At 44.3% G+C, this 23,558-nt stretch overlaps 1 protein-coding gene across 2 annotated transcripts; it reads left to right on the top strand.

Moving 5' to 3' along the window:
- The first annotated feature begins 12,107 nt into the window (after positions 1–12,107).
- On the top strand, positions 12,108–23,272 carry RPS9 (ribosomal protein S9). 2 transcript variants are annotated; one of them, XM_058180112.1, is made up of 5 exons: positions 12,108–12,147; positions 13,775–13,898; positions 20,517–20,639; positions 21,566–21,752; positions 23,004–23,272. In XM_058180112.1, exons 2-5 carry the CDS (start codon positions 13,802–13,804, stop codon positions 23,179–23,181), a joined length of 585 nt encoding a protein of 194 aa, XP_058036095.1. In that variant the 5' UTR covers positions 12,108–12,147; positions 13,775–13,801; the 3' UTR covers positions 23,182–23,272. The 2 variants fall into 2 exon arrangements, with proteins under 2 accessions (XP_058036095.1, XP_058036096.1); XM_058180113.1 differs by lacking the exon at positions 12,108–12,147 and adding an exon at positions 12,163–12,200.
- Positions 23,273–23,558: the final 286 nt, after the last annotated feature.

The following is a 23,558-nucleotide window of genomic DNA, read 5'->3' as shown; positions in this document are numbered from 1 at the left end:
GTAAGTGCTGTACCACCGGAACGGGGTAAGCACTCTTTTGCAACGCTTTGTTCAGCGTTGCCTTGTAGTCAGCGCAAATCCGGACCGATCCGTCCGGTTTGACTGGGGTGACTATGGGGGTCTCCCACTTAGCATGGTCAACTGGCACTAGGATTCCCTGGTTTACTAGTTTGTCCAGTTCCCTGTCAATCCTGGGCTTTAGGGCGAACGGGACCCTCCTAGCCTTTAGACGGATAGGGGCAACTTGGGGGTCTAAATTAAAGGATATAGGGGTCCCCTTGTACTTGCCCAGGCAGTCTTTGAAAACGTCCCCAAACTCCTTCGTGAGTGTGTCTTTGAGGTCGACTTCGTTTCTGAAGATTCCAGTCACTCCCATGCCCAATGCTCGGAACCAGTCCAGTCCCAACAAGCTTGGCAGGGTCCCATCGACGATGGTGATGGGCAGAGTTTTCTTGTAGTGTCCATACTCGACGTGGACGGACGTTACCCCTCGAACAGGGATGCGATTCCCCTGGTAGTCCTGTACTTTTAGTCTTTGTGGTTGCAGCTTGCGCTTTGCGATGGCGGGTAAGGCTCTCACGAGGTTGTCCCAGGACATAATCGTGATCGATGAGCCGGTGTCCACCTCCAATCGGCACGGCACCCCCTCAATCTTTGCTTTTGTGAAGATTTTCTTTTCTAGGCGTGTTGATGCGTGACCCACTCTCACGACAGTTTGATTCAATTTCGCGCCTTTTTTAAACTGACCACTCGCGGGCCGCTTCGTCGTTCCCGCGCTCTGATTGGCCGGTTTAAATTTTTGGCGGGAAGGTTGGGGAGCTCGACAGACCTGTGCTAGGTGCCCCTTCCTTTCGCATTGCCGACAAGTTGCATCTTTAAATCTGCATTGTTGTCGTTGGTGTTGCCCTCCGCAACTTGCGCAGTCGCCCCGGTCGTCTCTTTCCGGCCTCCCGGTGTGGAAGACTCCTTCTTCCTCCTCACCGTCCGATTCGGCCTGGACCTCTTCATTGTGGACTGGGGTTGATTTCACACCAGCCGTTGGTGTGACCTGCTTTTGTAAGGTTTCCGCCGCTTGGGTGGACATCTCGTGAGCCCTGGCTTCGTCCAGGGCGTTTGCCAGCGTTAGGTTGCTTTTAGCCAGCAGCCGCCTCCGCAAATGGATGTCCCTGACCCCGCGGATGAGTTGCTCCAGCAATGCCTCGTCCAAGTCTCGATACTCGCAATGTTTTGAGGCTTTTCTTAGGGCGGCCATGTATGCACTGATGGACTCGCCTTCTTGCTGTCTGCGCTCCCCGAATTCAAACCGTTGCACATACTTGGATGGCATCGGTGCAAAATGTGCTTTCAGCAGAGTCTGCAGAGTTTGCCACGGTACCGACTGTACCGGCGTTGGCTCAGCCAGGGATTCTGCGGTGTCGAAAACCTCCGGACCGCAGTGGCTCAGGAAATAGGCTCGTTTCCTGTTGTCGGAAACTCCTTGAAGTTCGTTTGCTTCGAGGAAACACTCGAAGCGAGCCATGTATGACCCCCATTTCTCCTTAGCTGGGTCGAATGGCGCTGGCGGTGTGTAGCCGGACATCACTGCTTTCCGCCCTTGTTTTGCTGGGTTCGCGTCTTCCTGGTGAGTTCAGGTCTTTTCCTGGTGCTCTTAGCCTCGAAATCCCACCTTCGTCGCCAGTGTTAAATTCGGGCAATAACGAGGCAGGAGACCAGGATAGTGACAACAGCTCTTTACTATATGGTGAACCCAGCAGCTCGGGCTGGGAAAAACCTCTCCTTAAATACAGTTTAGCCGGAGGCTTCAACCAATCAGCAACGTGCTTGTTTCCCGCCAAAATACTTAAAGATACATTACAAACCCAGTCAAAATGCTTGAGCGCCTATTAACAAGTCTAAGAGTTTTGCACTATAATTTTTGGAACACTCTTAGATCTGGGACTGAAAAATAAAAATAAAAATAAAAAGACAGACACCTTCTAGTTGAATTCAGCTTCTGGTAACTATATAAATATTGTCAATTCTTGGCAGCAGAAACAGAAGAGTTCTGTCAATGCTTTCTTCAAGGATGTTCTTCAGCTTCCTGCTCTAACAAACAGCCATGAGGATTCTTTTCAAATACTAAACTAATCCAACCCAGTTAATGCTGTTACAGGTAGTCTTCGACTTACAACCATTCATTGAGCGAAATTACAACAGCACTGAAAAAGTGACTTACAAGCAGTCTTTGCACTTATGACCTTTGCAGCATTTCCATCATTATGTAATCAAAATTCAGGCATTTAGCAACCAGCATATATTTATGACAGATACAACATCCTAGAGTCATGCAATCACCATTCCCAATCTTCCCAAATGGCTCCTGACAAGCAAGGTTAATAAGGGAAGCCAGATTCACTTAACAATCGCAGTGATTCACTTAACAACCATGGCAAAAAAGGTCATAAAATTATGTATGACTCACTTAACAGCAGCCTTGCTTAACAACAGAAATTCTGGTCCCAAATGCGATCATATGTGAAGGACTACCTGCACATTCAAATTGTTTTGTATTTGCACCATTTATATTGCTCCATCTTATGAACAACTCACTCCTACCGGTGCGTGCCAGCCTTCCTCATTTATCAGCAGGAAGACTCAAATCCAATGCCACTGGCACTTACACAACATCTGCCCAACAACTTTAACATCAATTCCCAATGGAAAGCCAAATAGATTGGTAGACATCCAGTTATAGGAAGACATATAAATGACCCACCAAAAAGTACCAAAAAAGTTTGATACTGAACTACCAAATCAATAACAGACAATTGTACCTCACATGGTGTCTACCAGACTCTCTATAAAAATAGGGCATATTATCCTCCTCTCAGTATGACTGTGGGGTCTCACGTCAAACTGTAGATCATGAGGTAAAGTCATATATCAGTTTAATAACTGATTTTTTAAATTTAAACAATGCTGCGCTTCAGTGGTTAGTTGGCCTAGACATTAATATTTGAACATAGATGTTTTGACATTTATATTTTATTGGGTTCTACTAATCTAACTGAAGTGTTAATTTATATTGCTAGTCCATGTATAGTATGCCATAAGCTAAATAAATAAAAAATAAATAAATTGTTCCATCAATTATATGAATAAAATACTGGAAAGCTATACAAATTCCACTTGACATTCCAAGGAATTTCATAAAAGAGAATAGATGTAGCTCAGTTATGAACTAAAAGTTACCTAGTCAGGTAATGAAATGTCTGCTAGAAAACAACCAAGCTCAAAGAGCACCAAGGACTTCCCAAGGTATTTCATCTCGGGGGATAATAAGTAAATCATGACCTAAATTTCACCTTTACTAGAGATACACAACATCAGAAAATTGAGGACTAAAAAAAGAAAGAAAATGATTTAAGGATCATTGAAATAAATGCAATTATTTTGAGGGCAAGGAAAGAAATATTCTGGCCTTATAAATGATGTATGTATAACAGCATATCTACTGTATAAAACCAAGAAATACACATAGTCCAATAATATACAGTATACATTTATTGATTGAATCTAATGTTTATTTTTGTTGCTACCGTGTAGAGTTACCATATAGGTTATTGAACGCTAAGGCATGTGACATCATTTTTATTTCTTTGAAAGAAGCTGACTGGTGAAATTGTACAGTGAAAAAGTATTTTTGTAAGTTAAACTACAAAAACGTCATTGTTAATTCCGGTCTATATCCTCTACTGGGGCAAATGCAAAAAGCACCCATTTTCGGTGGTTGGGGGCTGGGGGGAGAGAAGGAGAGAAGCAAGACTCAAAAATTCATTTTTGCCCCATAAAATTTCTCTATTCAGTCTCATTTTCTGAATTTGAACAACTATTATAATCACCAGTTTTATACTTCTTTGAAGTACTGAAACATATTTTCCCATGCTTTCACATGTTAATTATTCTTGATTGGATGTTTTTCCAAATATAGAACATGTCTACCATTTTATATATAATTTAAAACAGAAAATATTAGTAAATATAGCATTTCCTAATCTATTTTTTTTCAGATATAGCTTTTCTATATAAAGAGCACACAGAATGTGACCAGAATGCATTGTTTTACAGCAGTCATCAGACCCACCATAAAATCGCACTCCAATATTCTAAACTTTCTATGTAATATGGCAAAATGTTTTTTTTTACATTAGCTAGTTGAATTTTTACAGATTACAATTCAATGGTAGTTTATGGTTGAAAGTTTGTAGTAAATAACATATATCCTGACAAGATTGCAATCTTCTGCTCCTAAAACAATAAAATTCTGGATTTCTCTGAGCAACAATCTGTTTTTAGAAGGTGGTATAAAAACTGGTAGGAAAATGGGCCAGACATTTTCTCTGTCCCAACCTGTATGACTAACATCTTTCACAATTGGCTATCATAATTGTGACTTCATTGGCTGGAATAGAGTAAAACAAGGCTCATTTTTCACCACGACTGGACATTCTAGGACCCATATATCTGATCTATTACAAGGGTGTCAAACTCACAGCTCATGGGCTAGATGCATCACGCACTGGTCATGCTCACCTCCATTTTAGCAAAGAGGAGAAAAGTTGCAATACGTCACGTGATGACGTGACGACACCCCTGATCTATTACATTTTATTCAAAAGTGGAAGAACATGTATGATCTTTTAAAACGAAGACCTGGGACCTGTAGCCTGGTAGAATAAGAGTTAATCCAGAACTCGTCCAAAATATGTACTGGTGCTGTTGATTTTTCTGAAGAAATGGATAGGGGCCTCTGAGGACCATGAAAGAGAAGGTTGGTGGCTTCTGTAGAAAAGAACCAAAAACTAAAAATATACAAGATGATTTTCTTTTAAAATGAGTGTTGTTTCTAAACAATTTGCATAATAAAATATCTGTATAGCTGTATTGCTCAGATATGTGCAACAGCATAAAAATATTTATGCAGAAATTCTTCCTTTTAGTAGCACACATTGCGTCATTAGGTTACTCTTTTGCTAGTTAGGTTTTGATTAGAGATTGCTGAACTTTATATAATTAAGAGGATTTTAAAGGAAAAAAATGATCAGAGTATAAACAAATTTAAATTTTTGACTCTCAGTCTAGTCTAGGATGATTGAAGACATTTACAAATATAACATAAATAAAGTGTTTTTCCCCTGAGCTACATTGAGGGCTTTTCAGAATATTATTTTTCTCCCAACTAAGGCAGCCATGAGACCAAATTTAAGATTTATTTTATTTATTTTTATTTATTTTTTATTTTTTTGCATTTATATCCCGCCCTTCTCCGAAGACTCAGGGCGGCTTACACTATGTCAAGCAATAGTCTTCACCAGCTTGTCACCAAGATTGTCACCAGCTGCATCTTTTTTTAATTGCACATGTAAAGGTCTCCCCAGCTATTTTTAGAAACAATCTAGCAAGGGATTCAGCCAATGACCAGTAGGGAGGCTTCCCTAAAAATATGTGTGGTACAGTTCTTCTTGAAAATCTCTTTTAAAACTGCAAACCAAACAATTAATAACAAGAACAGTTGGGTTATACTGCCTTTCAGCTGGGTCAGGGGCATCCTCTGCAAAGCTACAAGAAAGGCATTGTTAAAATTCAGATGAACAATGAATGGCAGCAATGAGATACAGAAAAGTCATACTCCTTGCTGCCAGCTAGTGCTCATCTGGATGTTGGCAGTCTATGTATATTTAGTCCTTGTTGAAACTGGAACCAGCAACTAGGTTGTTAAGTGAAACAGTTGCTAAATAAAACCATAATTGTGCTTATGATCTTACTTGAGTTTTCCATTGCTTTAGAGATCTGTGAAGGTTGTGAATGTGAGGATTGGCCATAAATTTTTTAACTTCATTGTAATTGCAGATGATCGCTGTAGAAGGGAATCACTAAATAAGGATTAACCTGTATGTTAGACCTAGTCTTCCCTGAAATAATTCTCTGGAATAATCAGATTTTTAATTGGGAGAGCCCACCCTCTAACCTCTCTATATCTTCTGAACCATTTTTCAATAATCCTCCAGACACTCTGGAAACTATGCCACTGAAAGCAGATTCCCTGGGCAGAAGCATGATTTAGCACTGATCTTTCAAATAAATAAAATTTCACTTTAAGGCTTCAAATAGGCTAGAAGCATGGACATCTGTGTGGGACATTTAAAAAAAAAGGCAAGCTGATGTCTATGGCTCCCAGATTAAAATTTTGCCCCCCTTTTTACACACCTGTAACACTGATGTGCCATAGCTACCAGCTTGACTTTTGCAACATTCCTCACTCAGGTCTATGCCTTCAGAGGCTAAAAGAGGCATGCAATTCACTTTAAAAAATACAGCTTCTAATGACAGAAAAGTTGCTTGTTTCTGATATACAACAATTAGCCTACACAATGCTGGCTAGTAGATGTTTCATGTATCAGCTGTAGTAGCAACAGGTCAGTTTCTCCAGTGTTCAGTGAAAAAAACCTCTGAGCATTTATAAACCATTTAATTTATTTGTTACTTAAATAACAGAATAATAGAGTTGGAAGGGACCTTGGAGGTCTTCTAGTCCAACTTCCTTCTCAAGCAAGAAATTCTCTATCATTTCAGACAAATAGTTGTCCAATCTCCCAAAATATCCCAAGTCGATGTTCTCTTTATATACAGTTTGCCCTTTCATGATGCTATTCCCTTTTGGAGGTAAGCAACATTGAATATGCCTTTTGAATGGGGTGGGAAATAGTAAGCCAAATACAGATATGACCATAATAGAACCTGCCCATTATAGTTGCATGTTGCAATGACAATTAAGTGAAGCATCTCACTTTTAACGCCTTCCGTCCCAGCTATCCTGAATGCAGTTGTTAAACAAACATGCAGATCTTTAAGTGAAGCATGGGATACCACAGGGCTAGTGAAGGCCCTTGAAAACCTAGCAAAGGCCTAGGCCCATCTCCCCCAGCCCTCCATACGTCTCCCCCACCCACCCCTGTACCTCATTTCCTAATTCTTGGTATCCACAGGCCTTTACCCACCCATATCAGGTTCCCCAGGCCTTAAGCCTGATCGGGTACCCACCAAGCCAAACACCTTCCTCATCACTTACTTTTTGAAACTTTCTGAGGCCTTTCTGAGGCCTTTCTGAGACCACTGGAACTGATCATCGGGCCTCAAGGATTTCCGAAAGGCTGTGCAGACTGCATTTCATAAAGCAGAATGGGTCACTTTGTCCCTTAGCTACATGGTGCGATTCTGGAAGTGGACTCTATATTTCTAGCAGTGGAACTGCATTCTGGTATCATAGCCGCTTCTGGAATGCACCATGCAGCCAAGGGACAAACTGATCCATTTTGCTGTCTTACTGCAATCTGCACGGTGCTGCAGAAGCTTTTTGCAACTTTCAGAATCTTTCTGCAAAACTGGGCAATCTTGTTAAAGCAACAAAATAGAGGTTTGTCCCATGGCCATCATTTTGTTCTCCCCCACCACCACATAGATAGAACAAAATGGCACTTGCTTTTGGGTTGCTGCCAAATGGCCCAGGAACAAACCACTCCATTTTGCTGCCTTAATAAGATCTGCACAACAGTACAGAAAGCTGCAGAAAGCTTCTATAGCATTGTGCAGACTGCATTAAGGCAGCAAAGCAGACCAGTTTGTCCTGCACCTACCATTTTGTTCTTTCCTCTCTCCCGCCCCCCTCCAAGTGGGCAGGACAAAATGGCAGCTGCTTCTGTGTTGCTGCCATGCCCTTCTTCTGCAACAGGTTTGGAGATGTTCAGAAGGTATGGTATCAGTGATGGGCATAAGGGGAACAAGTGCTTGCAGGGTCCCAGGGGAATAGGAGGGGAGAGATCAAGTCACTGCAGCATTTGTGTGGTCGGCTATAAGGGTAAATGACTTTGAAATGAAGACATATATAACTTCATTAAGTGAACTGTCATATCTCAATGACTACCTGCATATTATGACATCAGATGAGAAAAGTAAATATAATTACATTTATTTTTTACTAGGACTATTCACTATACCTCTCCATATCTTTCTATTCTTGCAAATCATTCTTGCTTTCATACCCATACACTGCTCCATACATTGCCTTTTGCTGTCTGTCCTTCTAAGGATCTCATCAACTTCATCCACTTACAACTTTCTTAGTTTTCCCCTTCCTCTTGACCTATTCACTTTTAAATACCATATTCTTTCAAGCAATTCTCAATCTCGATATTCTCAATTCACTCTCAATCTGACTTCATCCACACTGATTGCTCACTTTGTACACAAGCCACATTCAATCAGCCCCCATTCATTCTTGATGTAAATGAAGATTGAATCATCCAGGCCAAAAGTCTATGGAGATTCTCAGTTATCCAGGTCATAGTTCTCCTAAAGGGGCTTTTTCAGGAGGCAACTGGACTTTGTTTTTTCTTTGAAGATATTTTGCTTCGCATTGTTGGAAGAAATATCCATCTGGGTTCAGTTCCAAGTGGGGACAAAGACACTAGAAACATGGAGGCTGCTTGGAAAGATGGTTTAATGGTGGTCAGGATCACATGGCTTGAGATCCTGAACAGAAAAGGGCGAGATCCTGTGTGCTCCCTGGTTTTATGCTTTTTCTGAGCTTTGAACTTTCTGGGGCACAGGAAGAGTACCCTGATTGGCTGTCAGACTCCCAGGGGGTGGGGGTCTTAGCTAGCCTTGTAGGTTGTCCCTCAAGCTTGCCTGAGCCTTGCCATGTGGTGAGTTTCAGTTCTATTGTGTTGCAAATGATGGGGGGATTGAGTGAGCTTGGCTGAAGCCTTAATTGCCCATTGACAAAGGTGGGGAGTGGCAGGAAGTTGCTTTGACTTTAAAACATGTTTCTCCATTTCTCATTCAGGGAAATATATTCTGCCTTTTAAATATTTTCTAAAATATTTTCATTCTTCTAGGAGGGGGGTGGGTGCTAAATTCCTACAGCATCCAAGAAACTTTTTTTAAATTTCATTTTGTCACAACAGTATACATAAACATTGACATAAAACAACAAAACATCATAAAAGAAAAACATATATATAAGCAAAAGTATGCAACAACTATGTTAATTTGATGTATTGGATGGTGGGGAATGGAAGGATTTATATTTTAGCTATGCACTTTGCAATGAACACCCTTGGAATAGTGTGGGAGTATGAATGGATTTCCAGAAAAACTGCAGACTACAGAAACCATTTGTACTTCAATTTGAGATGCACACAACATAGACTTATCCCCAACAGCCTGTGCCTGTCTTCCATAGTGAAGGGTCACAGGGCAGAAAAGATCCTGCAGCCAAGAAGAATCTGTAGCCATGTGCATTATTCAAGTGACCCTGAGGACACAAACCTCCAAGTGGCCTCAGCAACTCCCTAAAAGAATGCCAATTACCAGCTGTCTGCAAGGAATATAAATCCTTCCATTCCCTACCATCCAGTCAGAACTTCTTGAATAAGAAGTGAAACTTCATTCAAAAAATAGTAATAATAATAAGAAAGTCCAGTTTCCTCCTGAAAAAGTAACTTTGGGACATCTAGGACAAAAGTATCTTAAAAGGTTAACCCATGGTAACTGGTCCAAGGTTTATTAAAACCGAGATATTTTGTTACTCATCCAAGTAACTTCTTCAGTCAAAATGAAAATTTGGATCAGATAGTCAACTGGTGCCATACAGATTGCAGGGGGTTTCTCCCCAAAATGAAAAGCAATATGTAAATGAAGATTCAATCATCCAAGCCAAAAGTATCTTAAAAAATTAAATTAGGACAACTGGACCAAAGTTTTGTGCAAGATCATTCCTCAAAAAGTATTTTTCATTGTGTAATAATAATGTAATTTATTACCTGTGTTAATTAAATATAATTTTCATTCTAACAGTATACAGGAACTATTAAGATGTCGATGTTGATGTTGATGTATAAAAACATTCTGTCATAATACAGTACCAGTATTGCCCCAGTACTTGGATGAAACTGTCTATCTTGATCCATTCCAGTCCGGTTTCTGGCCTGGTCACAGCACAGAAACAGCTTTGGTCGCGCTGGTTGATGATCTCTTGAGGGCTCGGGACAGAGGTTGTTCCTCTATCCTGGTCCTATTAGATCTCTTAGAGGCTTTTGATACCATCGATCATGGTATCCTGCTGCACCGACTCAGGAGACTTGGAGTGGGGGGCACTGTTCATCGGTGGTTCTCCTCCTACCTCTCAGACCGGTCGCAGACGGTGTTGATAGGGGGACAGAGATCGACCCCGAGGTGCCTCTTATGTGGGGTGCCGCAGGGGTCGGTTCTCTTGCCTCTTCTGTTCAACATCTATATGAAGCCGCTGGGTGAGATCATCCGTGGTCTTGGGGTGAGTTGTCATCTATACACTGATGATACTCAGCTCTATATTTCCACCCCTAACCACCCCAACGAGGCTGTTGAAGTGATGTCCCAGTGTCTGGAGGCCGTACGGGTCTGGATGGGGAGGAACAGACTGACTCAATCCCACCAAGACCGAGTGGCTGTGGATGCCGGTGGCCCGGTACAGTCAGCTAATTCCATCACTGACCATTGGGGGCGAGCTATTGGACCCCACGGAAAGGGCTCGCAATCTGGGCTTCCTCATGGATGCGCGGCTGTCTTTAGAAGATCATATGAAGGCCGTCGCCAGGGGAACTTTTCATCAGGTTCGTCTGATACGCCAGTTACGCCTCTTTCTGGATCGGGCTTCCTTATGCATGGTCGCTCATGCCCTTGTTACATCCTGCCTGGACTACTGTAATGCTCTCTACATGGGGCTCCCCTTGAAGGGTACCCAGAGACTCCAACTGGTCCAGAATGCGGCTGCGCGCGTGATAGAGGGAGCACCTTGTGGCTCCCATGTAACACCCCTCCTGCGTAATCTGCACTGGCTCCCGGTGGTCTTCCGGGTTCACTTCAAGGTACTTGTTATCACCTTTAAAGCGCTCCATGGCTTAGGGCCGGGATATTTACGGGACCGCCTACTGCCACCATTAGCCTCTAACTGACTAGTGTGCTCTCACAGAGAGGACCTCCTTTGGATACCGTCAGCTAAACAATGTCGGCTGGCGACCTTCAGGGGGAGGGCCTTCTCTGTGGGGGCTCCTACCCTCTGGAACAAGCTCCCTCTGGGGCTTCGTCAACTCCCCGACCTCAGGTTGTGAACCGCCGGTTTTAAATTTGTATTTAAAAGTTTTAGGCCAGCAATTGAATTAATTTTCTATTCTTTTTTGCTGTTTTATATGTATTATAGGTTTTCTGTTGTTTTATTGGCTGTGAACCGCCCTGAGTCCTTCGGGAGATGGGCGGTATACAAATATAATAATAAATAATAATAAATAAATAATACATTACTATTGCCAAAAGAAAAAAAGGCTCAAAAGAGAGTGAAATGAACGGGAGAAAAGTAAAAAGAAATACAAGAAATGTTTAGGCATTTTCGTCGCTGTAAATTCACAATAAACCTGATCATTTAAAGTGAATGATTCGGTACAATACACGTAATATACATAATACACACACATTTTACAAATCGCGCGTGGTGTGCAACCGCGCGTTATTGGAAGCGGGTCCAGATGTTTTGCCCCAGTAAAGACTCGCGAGTCCTGACTCGTGGGGATTAGATGGAAACTGCACAGGTAGCCTTGTTAAAACAACACTTTGCATAATTTCTCCACCAGAATGACACCGTCTGAGAATTATGGGAGCTGAAGTCCATCCAGTACATTTGGAGAACACCGCGTTGGGGGACGCCGTTTTGTCGGAAGGCAGAACATACTTCGAATGCTATGCTTATTCGGCAATGACGTCACCCCCCTTTCTGAGAGGGACTGTTATAATCGCGAGATCTCCTTTAACAGAGATCAGCAGTTAAAGAAGAAGGAGGCGTAACCTCGCGTGGTACTTTCGTCATTAGTATTTTAGCCAGTTTCTTTATTTCACAATGCCCATTGGCTGATATTCCTTGAAGCTCCTCTCCGCCAATAGGCCAAGCGTGAAAAATGTCTTATTTCTACTGGCTGGTAGAGGGAGAAGGTGGAGCTGCTCACAGTCCTATAAAAGCAGACTCCCCGAATTACTCTCTTCCTTTTTTCACCTGGTTCCCGTTGGCGTCTGAGGTGGGAGGTAAGGGAATTTAATCTTGCCAGACTAGGACTCGAGTTACCGAGTCGAACCGGGTAAGCGGAGCGGCGGCGGCCAGCGATCGAAAAAAGTTCGTTAAAAAAAGAGTCTGGCGGCCTACGCCTGGCAAGCGGAGTAGCGCATGCGCTGGAGAAACTTGGGCGCTCGAGCCTCCATTTTCTACCCGTCTCCTGCTTCCTGCACGTGCGCCGGCATCTGAAACGGCTCTGCGCATTCCCCTTGCGAGTTCAGCAGGGCTATTCCGCTCCGCCATCATTGGCTGTCCAACCCTTCAGGAGTTGCTGAGTGGCAGTTTACAGGCGTTTACGCCAGGACATCTGAGAATGAGGGATTTGATTATAGGGATTACCAGCATGTTCCCCCTTCTCGGGCCTGATTTTTGTTGGGTGATCTATGGGTTAATCAGTTCATGCACTTTATCGATGCCCTTCCTTGGAATTAGTGGCGGCTCTTGGGACGCATATAACTTTGGTTTCTAGATGTGAAACTATTTTGGGAATGGATTCTCAAATTGAGTTAAAAAGCCTAGGTATCCTCAAAGGCCCATCTGATTTAAGGGCAACAAGTTAGAAAAAGAGAAAATAAACCCTGTTTTTGAGATAAAACTGAGATTTGGAGGAAGTGGGTAATCTATTCGTTTTGTATTATCAAATTGATATGCCCGGTCGTCTGACATGAATGACTGGGCAATATACAATAAAGACATTATGGTTACCTAAAAGCATTTAAAAATAATAAGATCATAGTGGAGTCTATTGAAAGCTTTGTGAGTGGCTGAATGCTGATAATTCTGTATAGCCTTGCCCATTCAAAGCAGACTGGTGGGTTTTTGAAGTTTTAATATAATCAAAGTATGATTTTCCTCCCTTGAGAACTTCTAAGAAATACAGTGCAGGTTAAATGAATGTTGAATTTAATAAAAAATGGAAATGAGGTAGTGTAAAATAAACGTAGGAATGAAAACAGTGGGAGCGGGCTGCCCCTTTGTGAACTTTACATATTCAGTATTCTGTTCCCTTAATTGGGAAGTTTTACTTCCTATTAATCCAATAAATTAGTTTTATAAAAATGCTTAATAAACATGAAAGCTGGGCTTCTTTTTTTACTTTCATTGTTCTGTGGGGGTCTTATCCATCCTTTTGAGATCCTATCCTTCCCTAATTTGGAAATAGGACATCATGTCTAAACCATCCGTTTAAATGTAAAAATCCATTTGGTTTTGTGTGAAAATATTTTTCCCATCTTCCTCTGAAATAATGGCTAGCTAGTCAAAGAGAAAGGGGAAAATAACTTAACAGTTTCTGGCTTGAAGCAGTGGAGAATAAATTGGTGAGGTGGGGCAGGTCTATAAAAGGGTGGTGCAGTTCACTGCTGTATAAAAGGTATTCGCAATTAAGAATTAATATGAACTGAAAGATGAATTTGGTTTATGAAATAATCATGCAGGTGTTAATTGATACTGGATGAGACTACCACTTAGCACAGAAGCTGCTTTATTAGTTGAGTCTGCCACAAATTAGAGTAGTATGTCAATAGTAATATCTCCAGTGATTTCATTCTGTTACATGGCTTGCATTTGTTAAAATATATTGTTTGTCCTTGTTCCTAGGCTTGGCCTGTGTCTCTTTAGGCCAGAATGCCTGTTGCCAGGAGTTGGGTATGTCGGAAGACTTATGTCACCCCCAGGCGGCCTTTTGAAAAATCACGCCTTGATCAGGAGTTGAAACTTATTGGTAAGATTTATTTATTTATCCATTCTAGACAAATTGTGCAACAATCTGTTAAATGAATGGATAACAAAACTATTAAGAACTATAAATAAATTCATAGCTGCTGTCAAGTGAAAACAGTCAATGAAACAGCTTGCCTCCTGGAGTTGTGAGTGTTCTATCGCTGAAGGTTTTTAGAAAAAGTTGAACAACCATTTATCCAGGATGGTATAAGGAATCCTGCTTTGAGCAAGGGGTTGGAGTAGAAGACCCCCAAGGTCCCTTCCAGCCATATGATTCTATGAAAAAAGTCGCAAGGCTTCCAAAATGTCACAATGTTTGAGGAAAAAAAATACTCTAATTGAGAAATGAATTATCCAACTGAAAAACTAAAACAGAAAAAGATCTAATTTTGATGGGATAAATTGGGAGGGGTGGCTCAGGCTGTAAGATAGCCTGTTATTAAAACACAGCAGCCTGCAATTACTGCAGGCTCGAATCCCACCAGGCCCAAGGTTGACTCAGCCTTCCATCCTTTATAAGGTAGGTAAAATGAGGAACCAGATTGTTGGGGGGGCAATAAGTTGACTTTGTAAATATACAAATAGAATGAGACTATTGCCTTACACACTGTGAGCCGCCCTGAGTCTTCGGAGAAGGGCGGGATATAAATGTAAATTTAAAAAAAATGCCTTAACAAAGATTCAGATTAAATTCTGTCCAAAGTAGATTGGGTTGTTTTTTTTAAGAAAAATATAAAGGAGAATTTGAAGCCCCTTAGAGACTTTGCATTGTGATTTTGATGATTTGGGGGAAATAAAAGAAAAATGGGTTTTTTCTAATTATAGAGTAATTGCATGTGTGTGTGTGTGCGCACAATTTCAAAACTGTTTCCCTGAAAATAGGAACTACCCTGAAAACAATTTATGCCTGCACCTAATACAAATCCTACCCCAAAAATAAGCCCCGCCCACTCTGGCCCACCATCTGGTTGTAAAGGTGGGGTGAGACGCATGCATAAAAATTAAGCTTGGGGAGGTGGAGCTGCCCTACATGCCCCGCACCTGCTTATCTTAGGTCTGTTGCAGCCAGGTCTCCCACACCCTGACACCTGCCGCGCCACTGCCTGACTTCTACGGCCACTCGCGTGGTGGCTGGCCACAAGCAGCCCCAGAAGAAGTTGGGCAGCAACATGACAGGTGTTGGCCTGGCTGCAGTGGTAAGCGAGGCCTGGCTATGGTGGTGAGTAAGACATCCCTCGAAAATAAGACTTGGTGCTTATTTTGGGGCCCAAAAGAAAATGTATATGTATATATAAATATATAAATAACTACATGCAAATATATAAATAACTTAAGGTGATGAACATACCAAATAATACTCCTTCCTATTTTCCCCATAACAATCCTGTGAAGTGAGTTGGAGTGAGATGAGTGGCTCATGGTCATCAAGCTGATTTTCATGCCTAAAGTGGAATTAGAACTCACAGCTTCCTGGTTTGTAGGCTAGCATCTTAACCACTACATCAAACTGGCTTTGTCATATACAATGCAAAGGAAATTGGAAGCTCCCATTTTTTCTTTCTATAATAATAATAATAATAATAATAATAATATTTTTATTTATAGACCGCCCTTCTCCCAAAGGACTCAGGGCGGTGTACAGCCACAAATAAAATACAGGAAAAAAACAACAATACAAAACTAAAAACAACTCTTAAAAAACCTATTTAATATGGCTATTTATAGATAAAAATATTCCCTCTAAAATTTACTAAAAAATTTAAAACCCATAAATCAATTTAATAATATAAAATTTAAGCGAGTCCAGCAAGACAAAATAAGTAGGTTTTAAGTTCGCGGTGGAAGGTCCTAAGGTCAGGTATTTGTCGGAGTCCAGGGGGAAGCTCGTTCCATAGGGTAGGAGCCCCCACAGAGAAGGCCCTCCCCCTGGGGGCCGCCAGCCAACATTGCTTGGCTGACGGCACCCTGAGGAGCCCCTCTCTGTGAGAGCGCACCGGTCATTGGGAGATAAACGTTGGCAGTAGACGATCCCGTAGGTATCCCGGTCCTAAGCCATGGAGCACTTTAAAGGTAGTAACTAACACCTTGAAGCGCACCCGGAAGACAACAGGCAGCCAGTGCAGTCTGCGCAGGATAGGTGTTACATGGGAGCTCCGAACTGCTCCCTCAATAACCCGCGCAGCCTCATTCTGGACTAGCTGGAGTCTCCGGGTGCTCTTCAAGGGGAGCCCCATGTAGAGAGCATTGCAATAGTCCAGACGAGAGGTAACGAGAGCATGAGTGACCGTGCATAGGGCATCCCGGTCCAGGAAGGGGCGCAACTGGCGGATCAGGCGAACCTGATAAAAAGCTCTCCTGGAGACGGCTGTCAAATGGTCTTCGAAAGACAGCCGCCCATCCAGGAGCACGCCCAAGTTGCGCACCCTCTCCATCGGGGCCAATGACTCGCCCCCAACAGACAGCCGCGGCTGCAGCTGACTGTACCGGGGTGCTGGCATCCACAGCCACTCCGTCTTGGAGGGATTAAGTTTGAGCCTGTTCCTCCCCATCCAGACCCGTACGGCCTCCAGACACCGGGACAGTACTTCGATAGCTTCGTTGGGGTGGCCTGGGGTGGAAAAGTACAGCTGCGTGTCGTCAGCGTACAGTTGGTATCTCACCCCAAAACCACTGATGATCTCACCCAGTGGCTTCATGTAGGTGTTGAACAGGAGAGGCGAGAGAATCGATCCCTGCGGCACCCCACACATGAGGGGGCCTCGGAGTCAATCTCTGCCCCCCTGTCAACACCGTCTGCGGTGCCTCCCACTCCCAACCCCTCTAACCGGCGCAGCAAGATACCATGGTTGATGGTATCAAAAGCCGCTGAGAGGTCTAATAGGACCAGGGCAGAGGAGTAACCCTTATCCCTGGCCCTCCAGAGATCATCCACCAACGCGACCAAAGCCGTCTCCGTACTGTACCCGGGCCGGAAGCCGGACTGGAACGGGTCTAGATAGACGGTTTCATCCAGGTACTGGGGTAGCTGGCGTTGCCACCACACTCTACAACCTTCGCCGTAAAGCGAAGGTTGGAGACCGGACGATAATTTCCTAAAACAGCTGGGTCCAGGGAAGGCTTCTTGAGGAGAGGTCTCACCACCGCCTCTTTCAAGGAAGGGGGAAAGATCCCCTCCCGCAGAGAAGCATTAATAATCCCCTGGAGCCAGCCTCCTGTCACCTCCTATGTGGCCAGCACCAACCAGGAGGGGCACGGGTCCAGTAAACATGTGGTGGCATTCAGTCTTCCAAGCAACCTGTCCATGTCCTCAGGAGTCACAGGGTCAAAATCATCCCAAACCACCTCAACAAGACGGGTCTCGGAACTCTCGTCTGGATCTACCCAATTTTGATCCAATCCGTCCCGAAGCTGAACGATTTTGTCGTATAGATAACCGTTAAACTCCTCGGCACGCCCTTGTAGGGGTCCTCCCGCCCCTCCTGTTGAAGGAGAGAGCGGGTCACCCGGAACAGGGCGGCCGGGCGGTTATCTGCCGACGCAATGAGGGAGGAAACGTAGGAACGTTTCGCATCCCTCAGTGCCACTAGGTAGGTCCTGCTATAGGACCTAACTAGTGTCCGATCAGCCTCAGAACGGCTGGATCTCCAGACACTCTCTAGGCGTCTTCTCTGGCGTTTCATCTCCCTTAGCTCCTCGGAGAACCAAGGAGCTGGTTGAGATCGACACCGGGTCAGAGGCCGCAAAGGCACGACACAGTCCAAAACTCCAGCCTCAGCCTGTTCCCAGACTGCGACTAGCTCTTCAGTCGTGCCGTGGGCCAGGTTCTCGGGAAACGGCCCAAGCTCCGTCAGGAACCTCTCAGGGTCCATCAGGCGCCTGGGACGGAACCAATGCATTGGTTCCGTCTCCCTGCGGCGGTGGGTAGCGGTCTGAAAGTCCAGATGAAGGAGAAAATGATCTGACCATGACAAAGGCTCAATAAGTAAATCATTTAAAATCAGATCATTCAACCACTGGCCAGAGATAAAAACCAAGTCTAGGGTGCCACCCCCAATGTGAGTAGGGCCATCAATTAATTGAGTCAGGTCCATGGCCGTCATGGAAGCCATGAACTCCCGAGCGATCGAGGATGCCGCGCCAGTTGATGGCAAGTTGAAATCCCCCATGACCAACAGTCTAGGGGTTTCAACTGCCAACCCGGCCAACAACTCCAACAGCTCGGGCAGGGCTGTTGTCACGCAGCAAGGAGCCAGGTACATGATCAACAAGCCCACCTGAGTCCTACGACCCCACTTCACATAGAGGGTTTCACACCCAGCTATCTGAGGCACAGTGGTCTCCCTCGGTTCCAGACTCTCTAATAATAACTGCCACCCCTACCTTGGGCCCTCGGCTGATGGAATGCTCGGAAACCTGATGGGCACATCTCTACTAGGGGAACCCCCCCTTCAGTGCCCAACCAGGTTTCCGTAATGCCCATAACGTCCGTGGTCCCTTCCTGAATTAGATCTGAAATCAGGGGGGCTTTATTAACCACGGATCTTGCATTGCATAACATCAGCCGAAGTCCCAAGTCCCGGGTACTCTGGCCACTCGGGGAACGGGAAAATTCTGGGGGGCCGGAGCACGCGATCGCTCTTAAATAGCGAGGGTGTACCCCCAAAACCTGAGGTGGCCCCCCCCTTCCGCCATATCTGCCTCTCCCACATACCGTATTGATAACCGAACCCTGATAAACTGGAATGAGGCCCCCCCCCGCCACCCTCGGACCTAATAAATTACCGCCGCGAATACTAGCTGAACTCGTCTCCCCCCCGACGGGTTTCCCCCCCTACCCACCCTCCCCGCCCCAAACCCATCAATTTCCCCCCCCCCCCTAAAATTCCCATTAAAACTCCCCTTAAAAAAACGATTAAAATAGTTAATTAAAAATCCCCTAAGTCTCCTATTTTTGGTATGCCAGCTCTCGTGGTTCTAAAACCCGTCCTCAAGATGGGCCCTCGATAGTGTGGGGGGCCAAACCCGCGAGAGAGGGTCAGCCGCTGTGAATGTCCGCATAGTAAGAGTCCGGCAAGCAGGCCCATCCTGGACCAGTCAAAATGGTAACTGACAATACCAGCAAATCTGGGTGAGCCACAGTTGAGGAATAGTTCTTAGGCGGTAGATGGATAACACCGCCATGATTCAGTCAGTTCACCAACCCCTCATTATACAGTCCCGAGGGGTGGTTTAAAGAGGAAGGGGGAGGCCGTCACACCGCCAGGCCATCTCTCCTAAAGTCCGGGGGGGGAGGGAAGCAGGATCTTAAAAAGGTCCCCCCCACAGGTGGCCCATAAACGTCCTCTAGATGGTAAAGATGATAAAGAGGGGGGCGTCGACTAGGCCCGTGGACAGCCTCCAAGGGTGACACAAAGAAGGCATCCATCGGGCCTATTTACGACCTCTAAACTAGGCAGCCCAACCGGCCCGGCCGCTGGAATAGGCTGCTGGGCCATACTACCAGCTCCGACCCCCAGGCCAGTTCGCCAGGCCCAGCCGCCCACCGTCGGGCCAGGCCATCGCCAGACTGGTCAGGCCAGGCTGCCGCTGCCGCCGCCGCTGATTATACTGCCGCTGGGGGGAGAGAGCTCCAGGGCTCCTCCCAAAGCAACGCCGAGCCAGCTGCCGCCACCACAGCTACTGAAAGCCCGGCCGCCGCCGCCACCGGCGGAAAAGACCAGGCCAGGCCGCCATTACCGCCGATGATCTGCCAGTGGGGGGAGAAAGCTCCGGGGCTCCTCCCGAAGTCACGCGAAGCCCGGCCGCCGCCACCGCCGCCAAAGAGTCCAAAGAAGCGCGGCCGCTGCTGCTGAAAAAGGCCGGGCCATCGCCGTTGGGGGGAGAACGCTCCGGGGTTCCTCCTGAAGCGACCCGGAGCCGCTCAGCCTCAATCCACCCATGCTCCGACTGTCCACACTGCCCTCTACCCGGGCGGGGGGTCCAAGCTCTCAAAAAGACCCCCCCCCAGCCCGGTCGGGTCCAAAAGAGGCCCATCGCCGCATCTCCCGTTCAGCGGCGCGGCGCCATCTTGGACATGCGCATTTTCTGATTCCTTTTGTACACTTTGCCTCTTTTTTCTTTATTTCTGCTCTGTATTAGTTTATATCAGTTTTTATATCTTTTATAAAACTTTAATAAAAAATTTTTTACTGCAGTGTAAGAGGTACACTAATCAAGTATAAGTTTTTCCAGAGGAATGGGGCTAATCCTGAGAAGACCTTACAAGTTGGGGAAAGAATTTGTCCTTGATTTTTTTTTTTATTTGAATTTATATCCCGCCCTTCTCCAAAGACTCAGGGCGGCTTACAATTGTTAAGCAATAGTCTTCATCCATTTGTATATTATATACAAAGTCAACTTAATTACCCCCAACAATCTGGGTCCTCATTTTACCTACCTTATAAAGGATGGAAGGCTGAGTCAACTTTGGGCCTGGTGGGACTTGAACTTGCAGTAATTGCAAGCAGCTGTGTTAATAACAGACAGACTTAGTCCGTTGAACCACCAGAGGCCCCTTTGATTGGTTGAATCACTGACCCTTAAAGTAACTGCATTTAAACTTTCAGAATTCTTTTACTAGGTGAATATGGGCTGCGGAACAAACGTGAGGTATGGCGAGTGAAGTTCACTTTGGCCAAGATCCGCAAAGCTGCCCGAGAGCTGCTCACCCTGGATGAGAAAGATCAGCGACGCCTTTTTGAAGGTAATATGGCAAAGCTAGATACTGAACAATAGCTTTGGTGGCGATGTTGCTTTCGGGACCTATGACTCACTTGGAGCCTGCTTGAGTACCTTGATATATTTAACTTTTTTCCTCATACCAGCTTTGTAAGTCACTAATCTGATTATAAGATAGGTGGTATGTGTTATAAGATTATACAAAGGCCTGGTTCCAACAGCATGTTAAATGGGGTCAAGGGAGGAGAGTTAATTTGTGATGGGATTAATTGAGCCAATCAGTTTACCACCAATAGTTGGATTTAGTGGTAAACAGACCTAATTATGACAAGCTTAAACTACCCTTTCTAGCTTGCATGCCTCATCCTTTTTTTTAAAAAAAAGTTTAAAACAATCTTGTCTATTATGAAATTCACTGCCAAGGTCGGAAAGGTAAGAAAATACCAGCCAGAAACAGGTTGGCTACAGTGGCCAAGCCAGTATTGTGCCAGCCTGAGTAATGAGAAAGGGTTTAGTAATGAAAATGCTATTACTCATCCTGTGTAAGAGCTTGATGAAATACTGAGCTCTTTCTGAAATAAATGGGTAGGGTTTCTGTAGTATCAATTTTTGAGTCAGTTAAGTGGTTGAGAATTGACATAACAATCCAATTGAACTAAATATTTTCTGCAAACAAGGCTGCCATCGTTGTTGAGGTGTGATTTGATCTCTGCTCAGTTGGAAACATGCAGTTGTTGATAATACTTTTACAATCTACCTCTAACGCTGTTCTTGCCCAATACCATTTCTATATCCTGGGATTGCTTAATTTGTATTTTTTTGCATAGCCAGTTAATTGATGGTTGTATCTTTTTCAATTTTGTACCCATAAATGTGCTAATCTGAACATTGTCTCTTAACATATATAAAAAGACCCGTTCAGTTTGTTGATGTCTCTCAACTTTCTCTCAGGTAATGCCTTGCTGCGCCGTTTGGTCAGAATTGGGGTGCTGGATGAAGGCAAAATGAAATTGGATTACATCCTGGGTCTGAAAATTGAGGATTTCCTGGAGCGTCGTCTCCAAACCCAGGTCTTCAAACTGGGCCTGGCCAAGTCCATCCATCATGCTCGTGTGCTTATCCGCCAGAGACACATCCGGTATGCTGCTGAGAGCCAAAGTTTGGGGAGTGTAAAGTTAACTATGTACTGATATTGGGTGTCAGCATCAGAACATGTACTTCTGAAATAACATTTGCAATATCTTTTATGTGTAGCCTGTGCGGCGATAACTGGTCCCGGCCTTGGCTTGGGCCTTTATAAACCACCAAACCCTTTTGAGGATCGAACACTTGGATAGCTCAATAGACTAGCAGTGTCAAAGCAACTCTCAAAGATTTCGGCAAGGTTCACTGCGGCTTGGCCGTACACCTTGTGAAAGTCTGCCGCATGGGTGGTCAAGGTAACACCAAGTACTGCTCCTACTTAGCAAGCACAGCAGTAACCTGATATGATCCTTCTGTATAAGTAAATTGATGGATTTTGCAACGGGTTGGAGGAAATGTTTACTGTCTTCAGTTGCTGAATTCCAGTAAGCAACCGCAGCAAAAAAAGTTGCCAGGAGTTGTAGTTTGACTTTCTGGTGGACTACATTTCCTTAATTAAGCATATATTTTACTAGCAGCTGGAATTAGGCTTTACCTACTATAGGCAGTAACAGCAATGTTCACATATAAAACAATTTCCATGGTGTGTTGGCTACTTCTGAAATGTAGTTCCATATCTGTTTTGTAAATCAGTATAGAATTCTAGTGTACTGAATATTTATGGTAGTCCATGATAGGTTCTGTTTACTTGCAAAATGCAAGTAGTACTTTGCTTTTTTCCCTTGCACAGAATACATGCTTGCATTGGCAAGGCAATTTTAAATAGTTTGGAGGGGGGAGACTGGGGGATAAAACCTGATTAAAATTACAAAGCATAAAATTTGATCATTGTTTCTTGTCTGAATAGGTTACTGTCCAGTCAGCAATAACACTATTCTGATTGCTCTATAAATCATTGCTCGTAACAATTGCTTCTTTAAGGATTGAAACTCCAATAGAGAATAGCTCAGGGTTGAAATGAGGAGTCCTTGTGATGTTACCTAGCTATCTGCAGGGAAAACAACCAAGCTCAGAGAGCACAAAGATTTCCTGAGTGAAATTAGATTCCAAATAGATCCAGAAGCCTTTTGCAGTCACTCTGTACATAACCCTGAAGTCAGTGGCCGTTGGGGCTTTGACTTCTGAATGTTGCAGGTAGGCTGTGAACTCAGGAAATATTTGTAGAGCTTGTTTGTTTTGTCAAATATTTCCCACGAGTTCTAGACAAGATTATTTATTCACTAATCATTTCCTTTCTTCCTCTTAGTGTAAGGAAGCAAGTGGTGAACATCCCTTCCTTCATTGTCCGGCTGGACTCCCAAAAGCACATTGACTTCTCCCTCCGTTCACCTTATGGTGGTGGCCGACCAGGCCGTGTCAAGAGGAAGAATGCCAAGAAGGGTCAGGGTGGAGCTGGCGGTGCAGATGATGAAGAGGAAGATTAAAATGTAGAATGTGGCTTTCCTGCCATATAAACCAGTGGGCCATTGAGCCTATTTTAACTAACATCATCCAATAAAAAGTATTTGTGGATAACGTGTAGTGTAGTTCCATGGTGTCAAGAGAATTACAAACCTGTGGTAACTTGAACATGTTCTTTCTTGCGTCCGGTCACCCAGCAATGAGAGCTCTGAATTCAATGTTGACTTCAAACTTCCCAGATTGAGATGTTTGCTTCTTGCACAAAGGGGAATGGAATATGAGAAAGGAGCAGAGAGGAAGATTGGCAGTGCAAATGAGCTGGGAGAGATGACTGGCCTGGCTGTTTTGAAAATGCCACATTGGCACAATTCTTTCTTTACACTATTTTAGCTCAAACTCA

Source organism: Ahaetulla prasina, chromosome 4, assembly GCF_028640845.1.
Source record: "Ahaetulla prasina isolate Xishuangbanna chromosome 4, ASM2864084v1, whole genome shotgun sequence".
NCBI lineage: Eukaryota > Metazoa > Chordata > Lepidosauria > Squamata > Colubridae > Ahaetulla > Ahaetulla prasina.
Note: the sequence above shows the minus strand (reverse complement) of the source record. Positions and strands in the feature narration are given on the sequence as shown.

Coding starts and splice junctions, on each gene's coding strand:
- RPS9 (XM_058180112.1), top strand. CDS start 13,802: ATGCCTGTTGCCAGGAGTTGGGTATGTCGGAAGACTTATGTCACCCCC. Junction 13,899..20,516: donor TCAGGAGTTGAAACTTATTG/GTAAGATTTATT, acceptor TTCTTTTACTAG/GTGAATATGGGCTGCGGAAC. Junction 20,640..21,565: donor TCAGCGACGCCTTTTTGAAG/GTAATATGGCAA, acceptor ACTTTCTCTCAG/GTAATGCCTTGCTGCGCCGT.